Consider the following 14,445-nt stretch of genomic DNA (forward strand, 5'->3'; position numbering starts at 1 on the left):
CGGAGTCCGCTCCAGCAACTTGTACTCCGCCAGGTGACACCATGTTCCTTTCGTAGATAGTGCTGGTGATGGGAGAGGAGTCGATGCCAGCGGCGTCGGTGGCGCCAGATTCCGCTCATCCACTGGGCTGGGTTACCTTGAGATCTGCAGTACCACTGGCTGACTGAAGGTGGTGGTTGTCTCACAGCTGAAGTACCATCATTCAGCTACAACCAATGGGAAGACACCACATCCTTTTTAGGCCCCTCCTGTCTGCTGACCACTGCCAGACATAGTTCTGAACTTCTGGTTCCTGTTCCGCCGAGTTCTGTTTTGTGATTTTGTGTGCTGACTACCGCTTATTTCCTGACTACGTCTCCTGCCTGCTGTTTATGTACCTCGTTGCCCGATCCACATTTGACCTCTGCTTGTTTTCTGATTAAGTCCTTGCCGTCCAATTCTGTTCATGTTTTTCTATTCATGATTTCACCCTGCCTGACTACTACTCTCTCGGACTGCAGCCTTCCACAGGTATTGATCACCTTGGTCCCTGTCTAATTCCAAATCCCTGGATAGGGGTTAAAGGGTTTCAGGGTTCTAGGGGTCTTGCTTGGTGAGTGGCTTCCCTCTAGCCTATCCTTTACAGCCCCTCTGAGTGTGTGGATCCAGGCAGGCGTTACACCGTACCCTCTGCAGAAGGCCATGTAGGCTGGGATATTGTTTTAAAAATTGCTGGATAACCAGGTTGAACACGTGAGCCATACAAGGCACGTGTGTCACATTGTCCAGGTGAAGGGCCACACCCAGGTTTCCATTATTGTCGTACACGGCCTTCCCTGGCTGCTGGTTGAGTGGAGACAACCATTGATGAAACTCGGTCTCCAGAGCTAACCGTCCACAACTCCTCAGCGGTGTGACTCACATTTCCCATACATTTCAAAGTAAAGATTTGACCGCCTGATGGCGTTGAGCTCTGCTGCCATAGTAAGGAGGTGTGCGGGATTCCGTGTGCACAGTTACAACGCTGGTGGCCTTACCAGACAGGTTTTGAGCGTAGGTTGAGAACCTAGACGAGGTTGAGGAGGCAGAAGCAGTGGAGGAATTTCTACATACAGAGGAAGGATTGACACACAACTGGTGGGGACAGAAAACTTGTACAGCAGACCCTTCTCCATCTCTCACCATAGTTACCCAGTGCCCAGCCAGTGACATGTAATGCCCCTGTCCATGCTTACTGGTCCAAGTATCTCTGGTGACATGCACCCTGTCACACACAGAGTTTCTCAAGGAAGCGGTGATGTTGTGTGCGACATGCTGGTGTAGCGCAGGCACACCTTTCTTGGAGAAGGAGTGGCGACTCAGCATCTGCTCTTGGGGCACTGCGACGGGCATAAGGTCTCGAAAATCCTGTGTCCACCGGGTGGAAAGGCAGCATTTCTGTAGCCAACAGCTTGCGGATGCTGAAAGTCAACCTCTTAGGCATACTATATAAGGATAAGGCTGCACATCAAACTTAGATAATGGTATAATGCCTCAAGCATATGGAAAAATATTGGAATATACAATGAAAAATGCTACTTGCTAATTTGAACATGTGAATAATGAAATGCATACCTGCCATGAATATTAGGAAAAAGGAGATATTTAGCAATCGCATTGATCAATGTAACTGAGCCCCAAGACCTCGTCAAGGCATATCTCTATATTGGGGTCCCTAGCTCTGTGACCCTAACTGTGTGTCATCTCATTGTAATTAAAAACTGCTGTGGGGGGAGAGGGGTAACTAAGGACTTTCTTATATAGGAGATGGAAAAAACATGGCTGAAAGGGGCGGAGCTGTGTTCACATTCAGAAAAAAACTACATATAACTGAATAGGATAACTGAAGTGAGCACTAATATATATATATATATATATATATATATATATATATATATATATATATATATATATATATATATATTATGAGTGCAAGCCAAAAAATACATACTATATAAGGATAAGGCTGCACATCAAACTTAGATAATGGTATAATGCCTCAAGCATATGGAAAATTTTTGGAATATACAATGAAAAATGCTACTTGCTAATTTGAACATCTGAATAATGAAATGCATACCTGCCATGAATATTAGGAAAAAGGAGATATTTAGCAATCGCATTGATCAATGTAACTGAGCCCCAAGACCTCGTCAAGGTATATCTCTATATTGGGGTCCCTAGCTCTGTGACCCTAACTGTGTGTCATCTCATTGCAATTAAAAACTGCTGTGGGTGGAGAGGAGTAACTAAGGACTTTCTTATATAGGAGATGGAAAAAACATGGCCGAAAGGGGCGGAGCTGTGTTCACATTCAGAAAAAAACTACATATAACTGAATAGGATAACTGAAGTGAGCACTAATATATATATATATATTATGAGTGCAAGCCAAAAAATACATACTATATAATGATAAGGTTGCACATCAAACTTAGATAATGGTATAATGCCTCAAGCATATGGAAAAATATTGGAATATACAATGAAAAATGCTACTTGCTAATTTGAACATGTGAATAATGAAATGCATACCTGCCATGAATATTAGGAAAAAGGAGATATTTAGCAATCACATTGATCAATGTAACTGAACCCCAAGATCTCGTCAAGGTATATCTCTATATTGGGGTCCCTAGCTCTGTGACCCTAACTGTGTGTCATCTCATTGCAATTAAAAACTGCTGTGGGTGGAGAGGGGTAACTAAGGACTTTCTTATATAGGAGATGGAAAAAACATGGCCGAAAGGGGCGGAGCTGTGTTCACATTCAGAAAAAAACTACATATAACTGAATAGGATAACTGAAGTGAGCACTAATATATATATATATATATATATATATATATATATATTATGAGTGCAAGCCAAAAAATACATACTATATAAGGATAAGGCTGCACATCAAACTTAGATAATGGTATAATGCCTCAAGCATATGGAAAAATACTGGAATATACAATGAAAAATGCTACTTGCTAATTTGAACATCTGAATAATGAAATGCATACCTGCCATGAATATTAGGAAAAAGGAGATATTTAGCAATCGCATTGATCAATGTAACTGAGCCCCAAGACCTCGTCAAGGTATATCTCTATATTGGGGTCCCTAGCTCTGTGACCCTAACTGTGTGTCATCTCATTGCAATTAAAAACTGCTGTGGGTGGAGAGGAGTAACTAAGGACTTTCTTATATAGGAGATGGAAAAAACATGGCCGAAAGGGGCGGAGCTGTGTTCATATTCAGAAAAAAACTACATATAACTGAATAGGATAACTGAAGTGAGCACTAATATATATATATATATTATGAGTGCAAGCCAAAAAATACATACTATATAATGATAAGGTTGCACATCAAACTTAGATAATGGTATAATGCCTCAAGCATATGGAAAAATATTGGAATATACAATGAAAAATGCTACTTGCTAATTTGAACATGTGAATAATGAAATGCATACCTGCCATGAATATTAGGAAAAAGGAGATATTTAGCAATCACATTGATCAATGTAACTGAACCCCAAGATCTCGTCAAGGTATATCTCTATATTGGGGTCCCTAGCTCTGTGACCCTAACTGTGTGTCATCTCATTGCAATTAAAAACTGCTGTGGGTGGAGAGGGGTAACTAAGGACTTTCTTATATAGGAGATGGAAAAAACATGGCCGAAAGGGGCGGAGCTGTGTTCACATTCAGAAAAAAACTACATATAACTGAAAAGGATAACTGAAGTGAGCACTAATATATATATATATATATATATATATATATATATATATATATATATATATATATATATTATGAGTGCAAGCCAAAAAATACATACTATATAAGGATAAGGCTGCACATCAAACTTAGATAATGGTATAATGCCTCAAGCATATGGAAAAATATTGGAATATACAATGAAAAATGCTACTTGCTAATTTGAACATGTGAATAATGAAATGCATACCTGCCATGAATATTAGGAAAAGGAGATATTTAGCAATCGCATTGATCAATTTAACTGAGCCCCAAGACCTCGACAAGGTATATCTCTATATTGGGGTCCCTAGCTCTGTGACCCTAACTGTGTGTCATCTCATTGCAATTAAAAACTGCTGTGGGTGGAGAAGGGTAACTAAGGACTTTCTTATATAGGAGATGGAAAAAACATGGCCGAAAGGGGCGGAGCTGTGTTCACATTCAGAAAAAAACTACATATAACTGAATAGGATAACTGAAGTGAGCACTAATATATATATATATATATATATATATTATGAGTGCAAGCCAAAAAATACATACTATATAAGGATAAGGCTGCACATCAAACTTAGATAATGGTATAATGCCTCAAGCATATGGAAAAATATTGGAATATACAATGAAAAATGCTACTTGCTAATTTGAACATGTGAATAATGAAATGCATACCTGCCATGAATATTAGGAAAAAGGAGATATTTAGCAATCGCATTGATCAATGTAACTGAGTCCCAAGACCTCGTCAAGGTATATCTCTATATTGGGGTCCCTAGCTCTGTGACCCTAACTGTGTGTCATCTCATTGCAATTAAAACCCTCTTAGGAATGTCATGCCCTTCTAAAACCATGTAAAACACAGCAAGGGGACTCCAACCACAGTCTCCCTCTTTTCCAAAAATTGGGCCACACACACCACTTCACTGGCATTAGTTATCCCACAGTTGCAAACTTAAAAAGTTGAAATGCCCAAGAGAGTTAAGCGGGCTTTACACGTCGCGACATCGGCAACGAGATATCGTCGGGGTCACGTCGTTAGTGACGCACATTCGGCGCCGTTACCGACATCGCAGCGTGTAACGCAAATGAGCGACAATCAACGAGCACAAAAACGTCAAAAATCGTTGCTCGTTGTCACGTCACTCATTTCCATAATATCGCTGCAACGACAGGTACGATGTTGTTTGTCAGTCCTACGGCAGCACACATCGCTGTGTGTGACACCGCAGGAGCGACAAACATCTCCTTACCTGCCTCCGCCGGAAAAGGAGGAAGGAAGGATGTGGGCGGCATGTTCCGGTCGCTCATCTCCACCCCTCCTTTTCTATGGGGCGGCGGTTCAGTGATGCTACTGTGATGTCGCTGTGACGCTGAACGAACCGCCCCCTTAGAAAGGAGGTGGATCGCCGATCACAGCGACGTCGCAGAGCAGGTAAGTGCCCATGACGCTGCCGTAGCGATAATGTTCGCTATGGCAGAGATCACCACATATTGGTTCGTACGATGAGGGCGGGTGCTATCGTGCTCGGCATCACTAGCATCGGCTAGCGATGTCGCAACGTGTAAATCCCGCTTTAAGGAAGTGCTTTAAAATAATTTTGACCACACAACATATTGTTACCCTGGCACAATTTGGCCATTTTCACTTAGGGGTATACTCACTTTTGTTGCCAGTGGTCAGTGGTTTACACATGAATGACCGTGTGTTAAGTTATTCATAGGACACACAAAATTTACATTGTTATGCTGTACAAGTTATACACTGACTACCTACATTGAATCAAAGTGTCATATCTTTAGGGCGGCTTTGCACGTTGCAACATCGCACGTGCGATGTCGGTGGGGTCAAATCGAAAGTGACGCACATCCGGCGTCACTTTCGACATCGTTGGGTGTAAATTCTAGATGATACGATAAATGAGCGCAAAAGCATCGTTATCGTATCATCGTTGCAAGCTCCGACTTTTATATAATTTTGCTGCAGCGATGGTACGATGCTGTTCCTCGTTCCTGCGGCAGCACACATTGCTGTGTGTTACGCCGCAGGAACGAGGAACTTCACCTTACCTGCCGCCGGCGGCTCTACGGAATGAAGGAGGTGGGCGGGATGTTTACATCCTGCTCATCTCCGCCCCTCCGCCGCTATTGGCCGCCTGCCGTGTGACGTCGCTATGACGCCGCACGACCTGCCCCCTTATGAAGGGGGCGGGTCGCCGGCCAGAGTGACGGTCGCAGGGCAGGTGAGTGCATGTGTAGGTGGCGTAGAGATAATTTTCGCTACGCCAGCTATCACAAGATATCGTACCTGCGACGGGGGCGGGGACTATCGCGTGCGACATCGCAGCATCGGCTTGCGATGTCGCAACGTGCAAAGCCCGTCTTAGTGTTATAAACACATTTTGCCAAAAGCAACAAGAGACACCCTAACTAAAGACTGATCTAAAATATAACTTTCAATGTACAAATTTATAATCAAATCAATCTATATTTAAAAGCACAAATAGCAGGGTGGTTTATTTGCAATTTTTTTAAGCCTGTGGATAAAGTATAGGGTTAGGGTATCTAATCAAGGACAAAATTCAATTCATATATGGCTGTGGACCATTACGTCTGGTAGAATGTGTTTATAGTTATGTAACCCTTCACTGACTGGAAAACGGAGTTGAGGTTTTTTTTGAGAATATCTTTCGTAGAGATAAGCAAACCTTTCAAGGCTCAAGTCGGTTCACATTTGCCAAATGAACCGATGTTTGCTGAACAACTCGACGAACTCAATGAACAGTTCAACAAAGATACTGAACCTCATTGGATTCAGTGCAAGACCAAACGTATGTGTTATAAAATGGTGTAGGGGCTGTAAATGGTGTAGGGGGATAGCAAAAGAAAGAAAATTAGGGTTAATGGAGCTCACAGCCACTGGATCTCCCAAAAGGTTACCAGAGGTCACAGCGGCAGCTTCCAACTCGATAACCTTCAGGGAGCCTTTAACGTTACTTGAGTTCCCTGCTGCTGGGACATCGGGAGGCTTTGAACTGTTACCAGAGTTCAAAGCCTTCAGGTGCCCCAACAGCAGGGAACTGCAAGAAACTTAAAGGCTCTATTAAAGTTTTTTGAGCCTCAAAGCTGCCGGCAGTAAACCAGAGCTCACATCCATCGGGTCTCATGGCAGCTTTGCCATTTTTCCTGAGCCTGTTCTTCCAACCTCTCGACCTCCTCTTTTATGGCAGGCTGGGTTGCCCCCACTGCATACCACCTCTTGCAGCGTCACAGGTGCATAAATTACACCATTTCTCCCCCATACAGGGTCTGTAGGTGAGTGCGGAGAGTATCCTGTTTGACTATGGCACGGTTAATATATACATGGTACCCAGTCTCATCTTTGGCTATAAACCCAAAGTCTCCGATCTGACTAAAGTCGATGACCTTGCCTTGGGTTCAGCCATTTTCAAAGTTGGTTCTCTTCATCTCAGCTAGCCAGTCCCGAACAAAGGCATCTGCCCCCATCCTCTGCTCCATCACATCTAATGTTTCAGTCATTTTCAGGGAGAAGAAACTTGAGATGGGGGTAGGGGATCACAACTTATCTGGCTCCAGTGGACTGCAGAGTGGGGTGAGGGTCTAGATGGCTGACTCACTTGGGCAGGTGGGAGGAATTCCTCCTCTAATTCGACTTCCTCCTCCTCGGGCCGACTCAGCAGATCGGGTCCAAGGGGAGCATTTTAGGGTGGTCCTAGGGGGCTTTACCCTTGCCAACCTCCTTGGTGGGGAAATCAGCCCACGTAGTTAATGCCTTTACTTCAGGAAGCTCCTCTCACATCTGGTCCCAGGGCTGGATCCAGATCTCGCTGCAGACAAGGCTCAGCACTGGGTGCTTCACCATCCCCCGCATTATATATATGGAAGACGTGTTGTCTATGCCCACTGCTCCAGGAACACAACAGTCACTTGTGGCCCCAGGTGTCATCTGCCAGATGATGTCCTCTAGCTCCACCCCAATTCCAGCATAACTCATCTTCTCCAGTAATAAGTGTGCACTCAGGTGATCAGGGCAGCAAATTGCTACTTTTCCTGCGTCCAATACCACAATGGCGCCAGCACATGATGTGACACTATCTTCTGGACGGTGTGCCCCTCATTCCGCCCTCACTGCTGGAGTAACCAAACACAGACTGCTATACCGAGAGGGTGGGTGGGGAAAGCATTGAATATTATATCAGAAAACTGACCAGCAGCTTCCATAAATGTGAACAGGTGCCAACCAAAAAAACAATATAACTACAAAAGCATATCCAGTGGCACTCAATAATATAAGGATACATTGGCATTGCATTACTGCTATAAGAATATTGGCGAAAGGAGAAAAATACATAGGTGATTTAAAAATTGAGTAAAAGGACTTAGGTATTGTGTAACTGCTTTGGAAATATTGACAAAAAGAGATTCTAAAGGGGGATTTACACCCAACGATATCGCTAACGATATGTCGGCGGGGTCACGGAATTCGTGACGCACATCCTGCATCTTTAGCGACGTCGTTGCGTGTGACACCTATGAGCAAGTGTTAACGATCAAAGATTCTCACCTAATCGTCGTTCATTTTCAAAAAATCGTTGCTGGTGCTGGACGCAGGTTGTTCGTCGTTCCTGAGGCAGCACACATCCCTATGTGTGACACACCGGGGAACGACGAACAGCAGAGTTCCTGCATCCTCCGGCAGCGAGGTGGGCGTGTCGTTAATGTGGCTGGTCTCCACCCCTTAGCTTCTATTGGTGGCCTGCTGTGTGACGGCGCTGTGACGGCGCACGAACTGCCCCCTTAAAAAAGAGGTTGTTCGCCACCCACAGCGACTTCGCTAGGAAGGTAAGTACGTGTCACGCGTCCTAGCGATATTGTGCACCACAGGAAGCTATTTGCCCGTGACGCACAAACGAGCGGGCGAGTGCTTTCACGAGCGACATTGCTAGCGATGTCGCTGCGTGTAAAGCAGCCTTTAGATTATATATTGGCCAATCTATGTGAGCTTCATTACCTCGACAAGATGATTTCATTATATCGGGATCCCAACTGTAAATGCCACTATGTGCGATTAAAAATCTGGGCATCCGTTATTGCACTAAACCCTTCCACAATCCAAATAAAACTATATCTTGTGTTTTTTGATCTAGCTAACTAGTTTTGAAGTAGAAACTAGTGAAAATGCCTAATACCAACTGCTACTATTTTCACATCAACTGTCATCAGAAGCAGCACAAGAAAACTGATCTGGATGACATTATTAAATGGAAACCTGGCCTAACATGACACTATAAGGCCTCATTCAGACATCCAAATTTTACAGGTACAAGACAAATTGACAGATTTATTGGATCGAACTTGCATCAGAGTTTAATCTCAGTGCTGTCTGAGTGTTTTTCCATCTTCTTCATTCTGATAGTCCGTGAAAATGTCATGCAACTACAGTCCAGTGCAGGTATTTTCACAGACCGATAGAATTCTGTTGCCAATTTTGATCCAACCCTCACATTAAAATTAGACATGTCTCTGCAATCTTACGCTGACTGGATGGTCTGCAAAAAATCGATAGACTGTCACAGGTATGAGTGCTATCTATGAATACTACGGAAAGCACTCGTACGCACAAACTGAACATCTTAATGAGCTCAAAGAAGTACCACTTGCTAGCATATATGAAATATACTGTTTATCATACATGTGTATATACAGTGTGTATGTATATATATATATATATATATATATATATATATATATATATATATATATATATATGATAGAGATAGAGATAGAGAGATATATAGAAGAATAGCGTGCACACAGTTAAAAAGTTTTGAGGTGCTGGTAGATGGTATGTGGGAACCCCAGTATCAATATGATGAAAATCACTGAACTCTCTTATTTCAAAGTTGCAATAGTATATAATCGTAGACATGAAAAAGATACACTTGTTGGTGCAAGAGAAAAGGCAGCAGGGTATATTTACAATGTATCACCCCAATAGTCTGGCACACATTGTCGCTTGAGGCAGAGTCGGTTCAGAGGTGCTCCCTCGCCTAGGTCTGGTAAGTCTTATTATACATGTACAGTGCTAGCCAAAAGTATTGGCACCCCTGCAATTCTGTCAGATAATACTCAGTCTCTTCTTGAAAATGATTGCAATAACAAATTCTTTGGTATTATCTTCATTTATTTTGCTTGCAATGAAAAAACACAAAAGAGAATGAAACAAAAATCAAATCATTGATCATTTCACACAAAACTCCAAAAATGGGCCAGACAAAAGTATTGGCACCCTTAGCCTAATACTTGGTTGCACAACCTTTAGCTAAAATAACTGCAAACAACCGCTTCCAGTAACCATCAATGAGTTTCTTACAATGCTCTGCTGGAATTTTAGACCATTCTTCTTTGGCAAACTGCTCCAGGTCCCTGATATTTGAAGGGTGCCTTCTCCAAACTGCCATTTTGAGATCTCTCCACAGGTGTTCTATGGGATTCAGGTCTGGACTCAGTACTGGCCCCTTTAGTAGTCTCCAGTGCTTTCTCTCAAACCATTTTCTAGTGCTTTTTGAAGTGTCTTTTGAGTCATTGTCCTGCTGGAAGACCCATGACCTCTCAGGGAGACCCAGCTTTCTCACACTGGGCCGTACATTATGCTGAAAAATTTGTTGGTAGTCTTCGGACTTCATAATGCCATGCACGCGGTCAAGCAGTCCAGTGCCAGAGGCAGCAAAGCAACCCCAAAACATCAGGGAACCTCTGCCATGTTTGACTGTAAGGACCGTGTTCTTTTCTTTGAATGCCTCTTTTTTTTCCTGTAAACTCTATGTTGATGGCTTTTCCCAAAAAGCTCTACTTTTGTCTCATCTGACCATAGAACATTCTTCCAAAACGTTTTAGGCTTTCTCAGGTAAGTTTTGGCAAACTCCAGCCTGGCTTTTTTATGTCTCGTGGTAAGAAGTGGGGTCTTCCTGGGTATCATACCATACAGTCCCTTTTCATTCAGACGCCGACAGATAGTACGGGTTGACACTGTTGTACCCTCGGACTGCAGGGCAGCTTGAACTTGTTTGGATGTTAGTCGAGGTTCTTTATCCACCATCCGCACAATCTTGTGTTGAAATCTCTCGTCAATTTTTCTTTTCCTTCCACATCTAGGGAGGTTAGCAACAGCGCCATGGGCTTTAAACGTCTTGATGACACTGCGCACCGTAGACACAGGAACTTTCAGGTCTTTGGAGATGGACTTGTAGCCTGGAGATTGCTCATGCTTCCTCACAATTTGGATTCTCAAGTCTTCAGACAGTTCTTTAGTCTTCTTTCTTTTCTCCATGCTCAATGTGGTACACACAAGGACACAGGACAGAGGTTGAGTCAACTTTAATCCATGTCAACTGGCTGCAAGTGTGATTTAGTTATTGCCAACACACGTTAGGTGCCACAGGTAAGTTACAGGTGCTGGTAATTACACAAATTAGAGAAGCAACACATGATTTTTTAAACAGTGCCAATACTTTTGTCCACCCCCTTTATTATGTTTGGTGTGGAATTATATCCAATTTGGCTCTATGACAATTTTTTTTTTTTTTTCATTGAAGACAAATTAAATGAAGATAATAATACCAAAGAATTTGCGATTTCAATCATTTTCAAGAATAAACTGAGTATTATCTGACAAAATTGCAGGGGTGCCAATACTTTTGGCCAGCACTGTATGACACATCTTACAACTTCTTGACCACTTCCTACTTATGAATTCAAAGGTGTTTATCATTTTGTGTTTGTGCTTATTTTTTAGGTTTAAAGGAAAAGAAGAAAACTATAAAGAATATAAATCTCAAGATGCAGAATATTTCATCACATCAGATCAACATTTCGTGCACCACAGCAGGAAGACACAATTACATATTTATTGCTGTCCCAATAATCTACAGTACAATATTTATCATAGGAGTCTTTGGAAACAGTCTTGTGGTCATCATTATTTACTGTTACATGAAGATGAAGACGGTGGCCAGCATATTTCTACTGAATTTAGCTATTGCTGATTTGTGTTTTGTGATCACATTACCCTTATGGGCAGCCTACACAGCCATGCACTACAACTGGCCCTTTGGCAGCTTCTTGTGCAAACTGTCCGCAGCAGCAGTCACCTTTAATCTATACACCTCAGTATTTTTGCTTACCTGCCTCAGCATTGACCGATATATAGCCATTGTCCATCCAATGATATCCCGCATTCGCCGGACAATAATGGTTGGTAAGATTATTTGCCTTTCCATTTGGATCATTGCATGTCTGGCCAGCCTACCTGCTTTTATATATCGTTCAGTAATTCCCCTCCAGGACAACATCACAGTGTGTGCTTTCTTGTATCCCAACAACACTTCACAAACTTTTTTGACTGGGATGAACATAACAAAGAACGTTCTGGGATTCCTTGTTCCCTTTTTGATCATCTTAACAAGCTATACATTAATTGGCAAGACGCTGAAAGCCACCTTCCAGGGTCAAAGGGGCAGGACTAGGAATGATGATATCTTGAAGATGATTGTGGCTATTGTTCTGGTGTTCTTCTTCTGCTGGCTTCCACATCAAGTTTTTACCTTCTTGGATATTTTAATTCAGTTGTCAATAATAGAAAATTGTCACTTTCAAGACGTTGTAGACACAGGAATGCCTATTACTATTTGTATTGCTTACTTCAACAGCTGTTTGAACCCCTTCTTATATGGATTTTTTGGAAAGAATTTCAGGAAACATTTTCTACAACTTCTGAAAAACATACCACCAAAACTTCGGTCACATACAAGTGTGCACACAAAGATGAGTACACTCTCATATCGGCCATCGGATCACCACAATGCTTCAATGAAAAATTCATTGCATGTCAGTGATCAGCAAGAAGTACACTTTAGAAACAGTATGGAAATTGCTACAGTTCAAAGATTATAAGTCAATACCATCGGCCTCGAAGCCATGAAATTAATGTTAAGTTGTGTCGATTTATTCATGGCTCGTTCCCATTATCAAAAGCCTACAAGAAGTCCACCACATATCCAACGCCCACTAACCTTTTGCTGTATAAAGAAAATGTATAGTTTAGTATAATGCATTGTATGATACCATGACAGACTTTTAATGGGAAACTGTTATATTTTACATTTAGTCTGATCTACCAGTGTCATGTTATAGAGATGGAGATTCTGAAAAGTTTGATATATGACTTTCATTTTATTAATTTTGGCTTTGGAAATCAATTGGGTGGTCGTAATCAGTGACTGACAGCTAACAATGCATACACACTTAAAGAGGACGAACCACCAGGTTTTTCATATATAAGCTAAAGCCAGCGCTATACTGGTGCTATCATGCTGATTCTAAACATACCTTTAGTTGTGAGAAAGGATGTATACTTTCTGAAATACAGGCAAGTAAAGTTTGTGAAACTGTTATTTGATTGATAAGTGCTGCAAAATATCTAATAGGTGGGTCGGGTTTGGCTAGTTATTCCCGCCCCTGGCTGCCTGCCTGTCCTTCCTCCCCCTGTCTCTGATATTACAGGGGGAGGAGGGAGGGAGGAAAGGCGGGGGGAAGACAGGCAGCAGACAGGGGCGTGAATAACTAGCAAAACCCGACCCCCCTATTATTCTGTAGCTGCTATCAATCAAATAACACTGCATTTCACAAACGTTACTTGCCTATATTTCAGAAACTATACATCCAATCTCACAACTAAAGGTATGTTTAGAATCAGTATGCTAGCACCAGTATAGCACCGGCTTTAGTTTTATATGATAATCCTTGTGTTAGGTCCTCTTTAAGAAGGGAAAGCTGTCAATCATGGATTAGGACCACCTCCTCAACTACAAAATCCTGAATGAGATGTGATTTAAATGTATAACAATCATTCTTGTTAGAAATCTTCAAGAGCTGTACAAAGTCTGAGAAGACACTGTCAGTTGACAATCCTTCTTGAAGTAGGGACTGAGGTTTATTAGAGAAGAACAATAGAGCAGATACAAAAGACTGGTTTGTGATGATACAAGTACACACACAGGTGTAAAGACAAAAAAGTGGCCCCGAAACAGGGCATATTGGCTTTTTATACATTTTTAAACAAAGGAAAGTACCGTACATAGTATGGACAAAGACATATACACATTCCAGAACAAAGCATGTAATGATACAGCATGATAATATTTACAAGAATTGCAGGAAAACTCATTATAATCCCATAGGCTGCCATGTTGCTTCCAACAAATTCAGTAATGTCGTCATTCCTGACATCTCTGATCTCTGAAGGCGCCTCTACTCACATTACTCTTCAAACACTGACAGCTCTAATGATAACTTGGTTCCTCTATTCGATATAGTCGCTATTTACTACCATAAAGCTCCACTTATGAACCACTATAGTTCACTACTCCTATTCCATTGACCCTTCTTAGACTTCTATACTTACTAATGACATCTATGTTATGTATGTCTTCACTCTGGGGTGGAAGGTGGATTGTAGAACTCTAGAAACTATAATTCAGTAGTTGTAAAATCAGTTTGCCCAAGATGGCTGCTGGATACACCGTCTTCTCAGCACATCAGGGCTGACCACCTCTTACAATACTCATAAAGCTGTAGATCCATCTGTTCAGCTTCTT

General features: G+C 42.0%; 1 protein-coding gene across 1 annotated transcript; it reads left to right on the forward strand.

Moving 5' to 3' along the window:
* Positions 1 to 11,626: 11,626 nt before the first annotated feature.
* Positions 11,627 to 13,083, forward strand: AGTR1 (angiotensin II receptor type 1). The gene has a single exon (XM_075338617.1). It carries the CDS (start codon positions 11,630 to 11,632, stop codon positions 12,740 to 12,742), a length of 1,113 nt encoding a protein of 370 aa, XP_075194732.1. The 5' UTR covers positions 11,627 to 11,629; the 3' UTR covers positions 12,743 to 13,083.
* The last annotated feature ends 1,362 nt before the right edge of the window (positions 13,084 to 14,445 follow it).

Source organism: Anomaloglossus baeobatrachus, chromosome 3 (genome assembly GCF_048569485.1).
Source record: "Anomaloglossus baeobatrachus isolate aAnoBae1 chromosome 3, aAnoBae1.hap1, whole genome shotgun sequence".
NCBI classification, from domain to species: Eukaryota; Metazoa; Chordata; class Amphibia; order Anura; family Aromobatidae; genus Anomaloglossus; species Anomaloglossus baeobatrachus.

What these genes read in the sequence shown, in the direction of transcription:
- AGTR1 (XM_075338617.1), top strand. Translation starts at nt 11,630, where the DNA reads ATGCAGAATATTTCATCACATCAGATCAACATTTCGTGCACCACAGCA.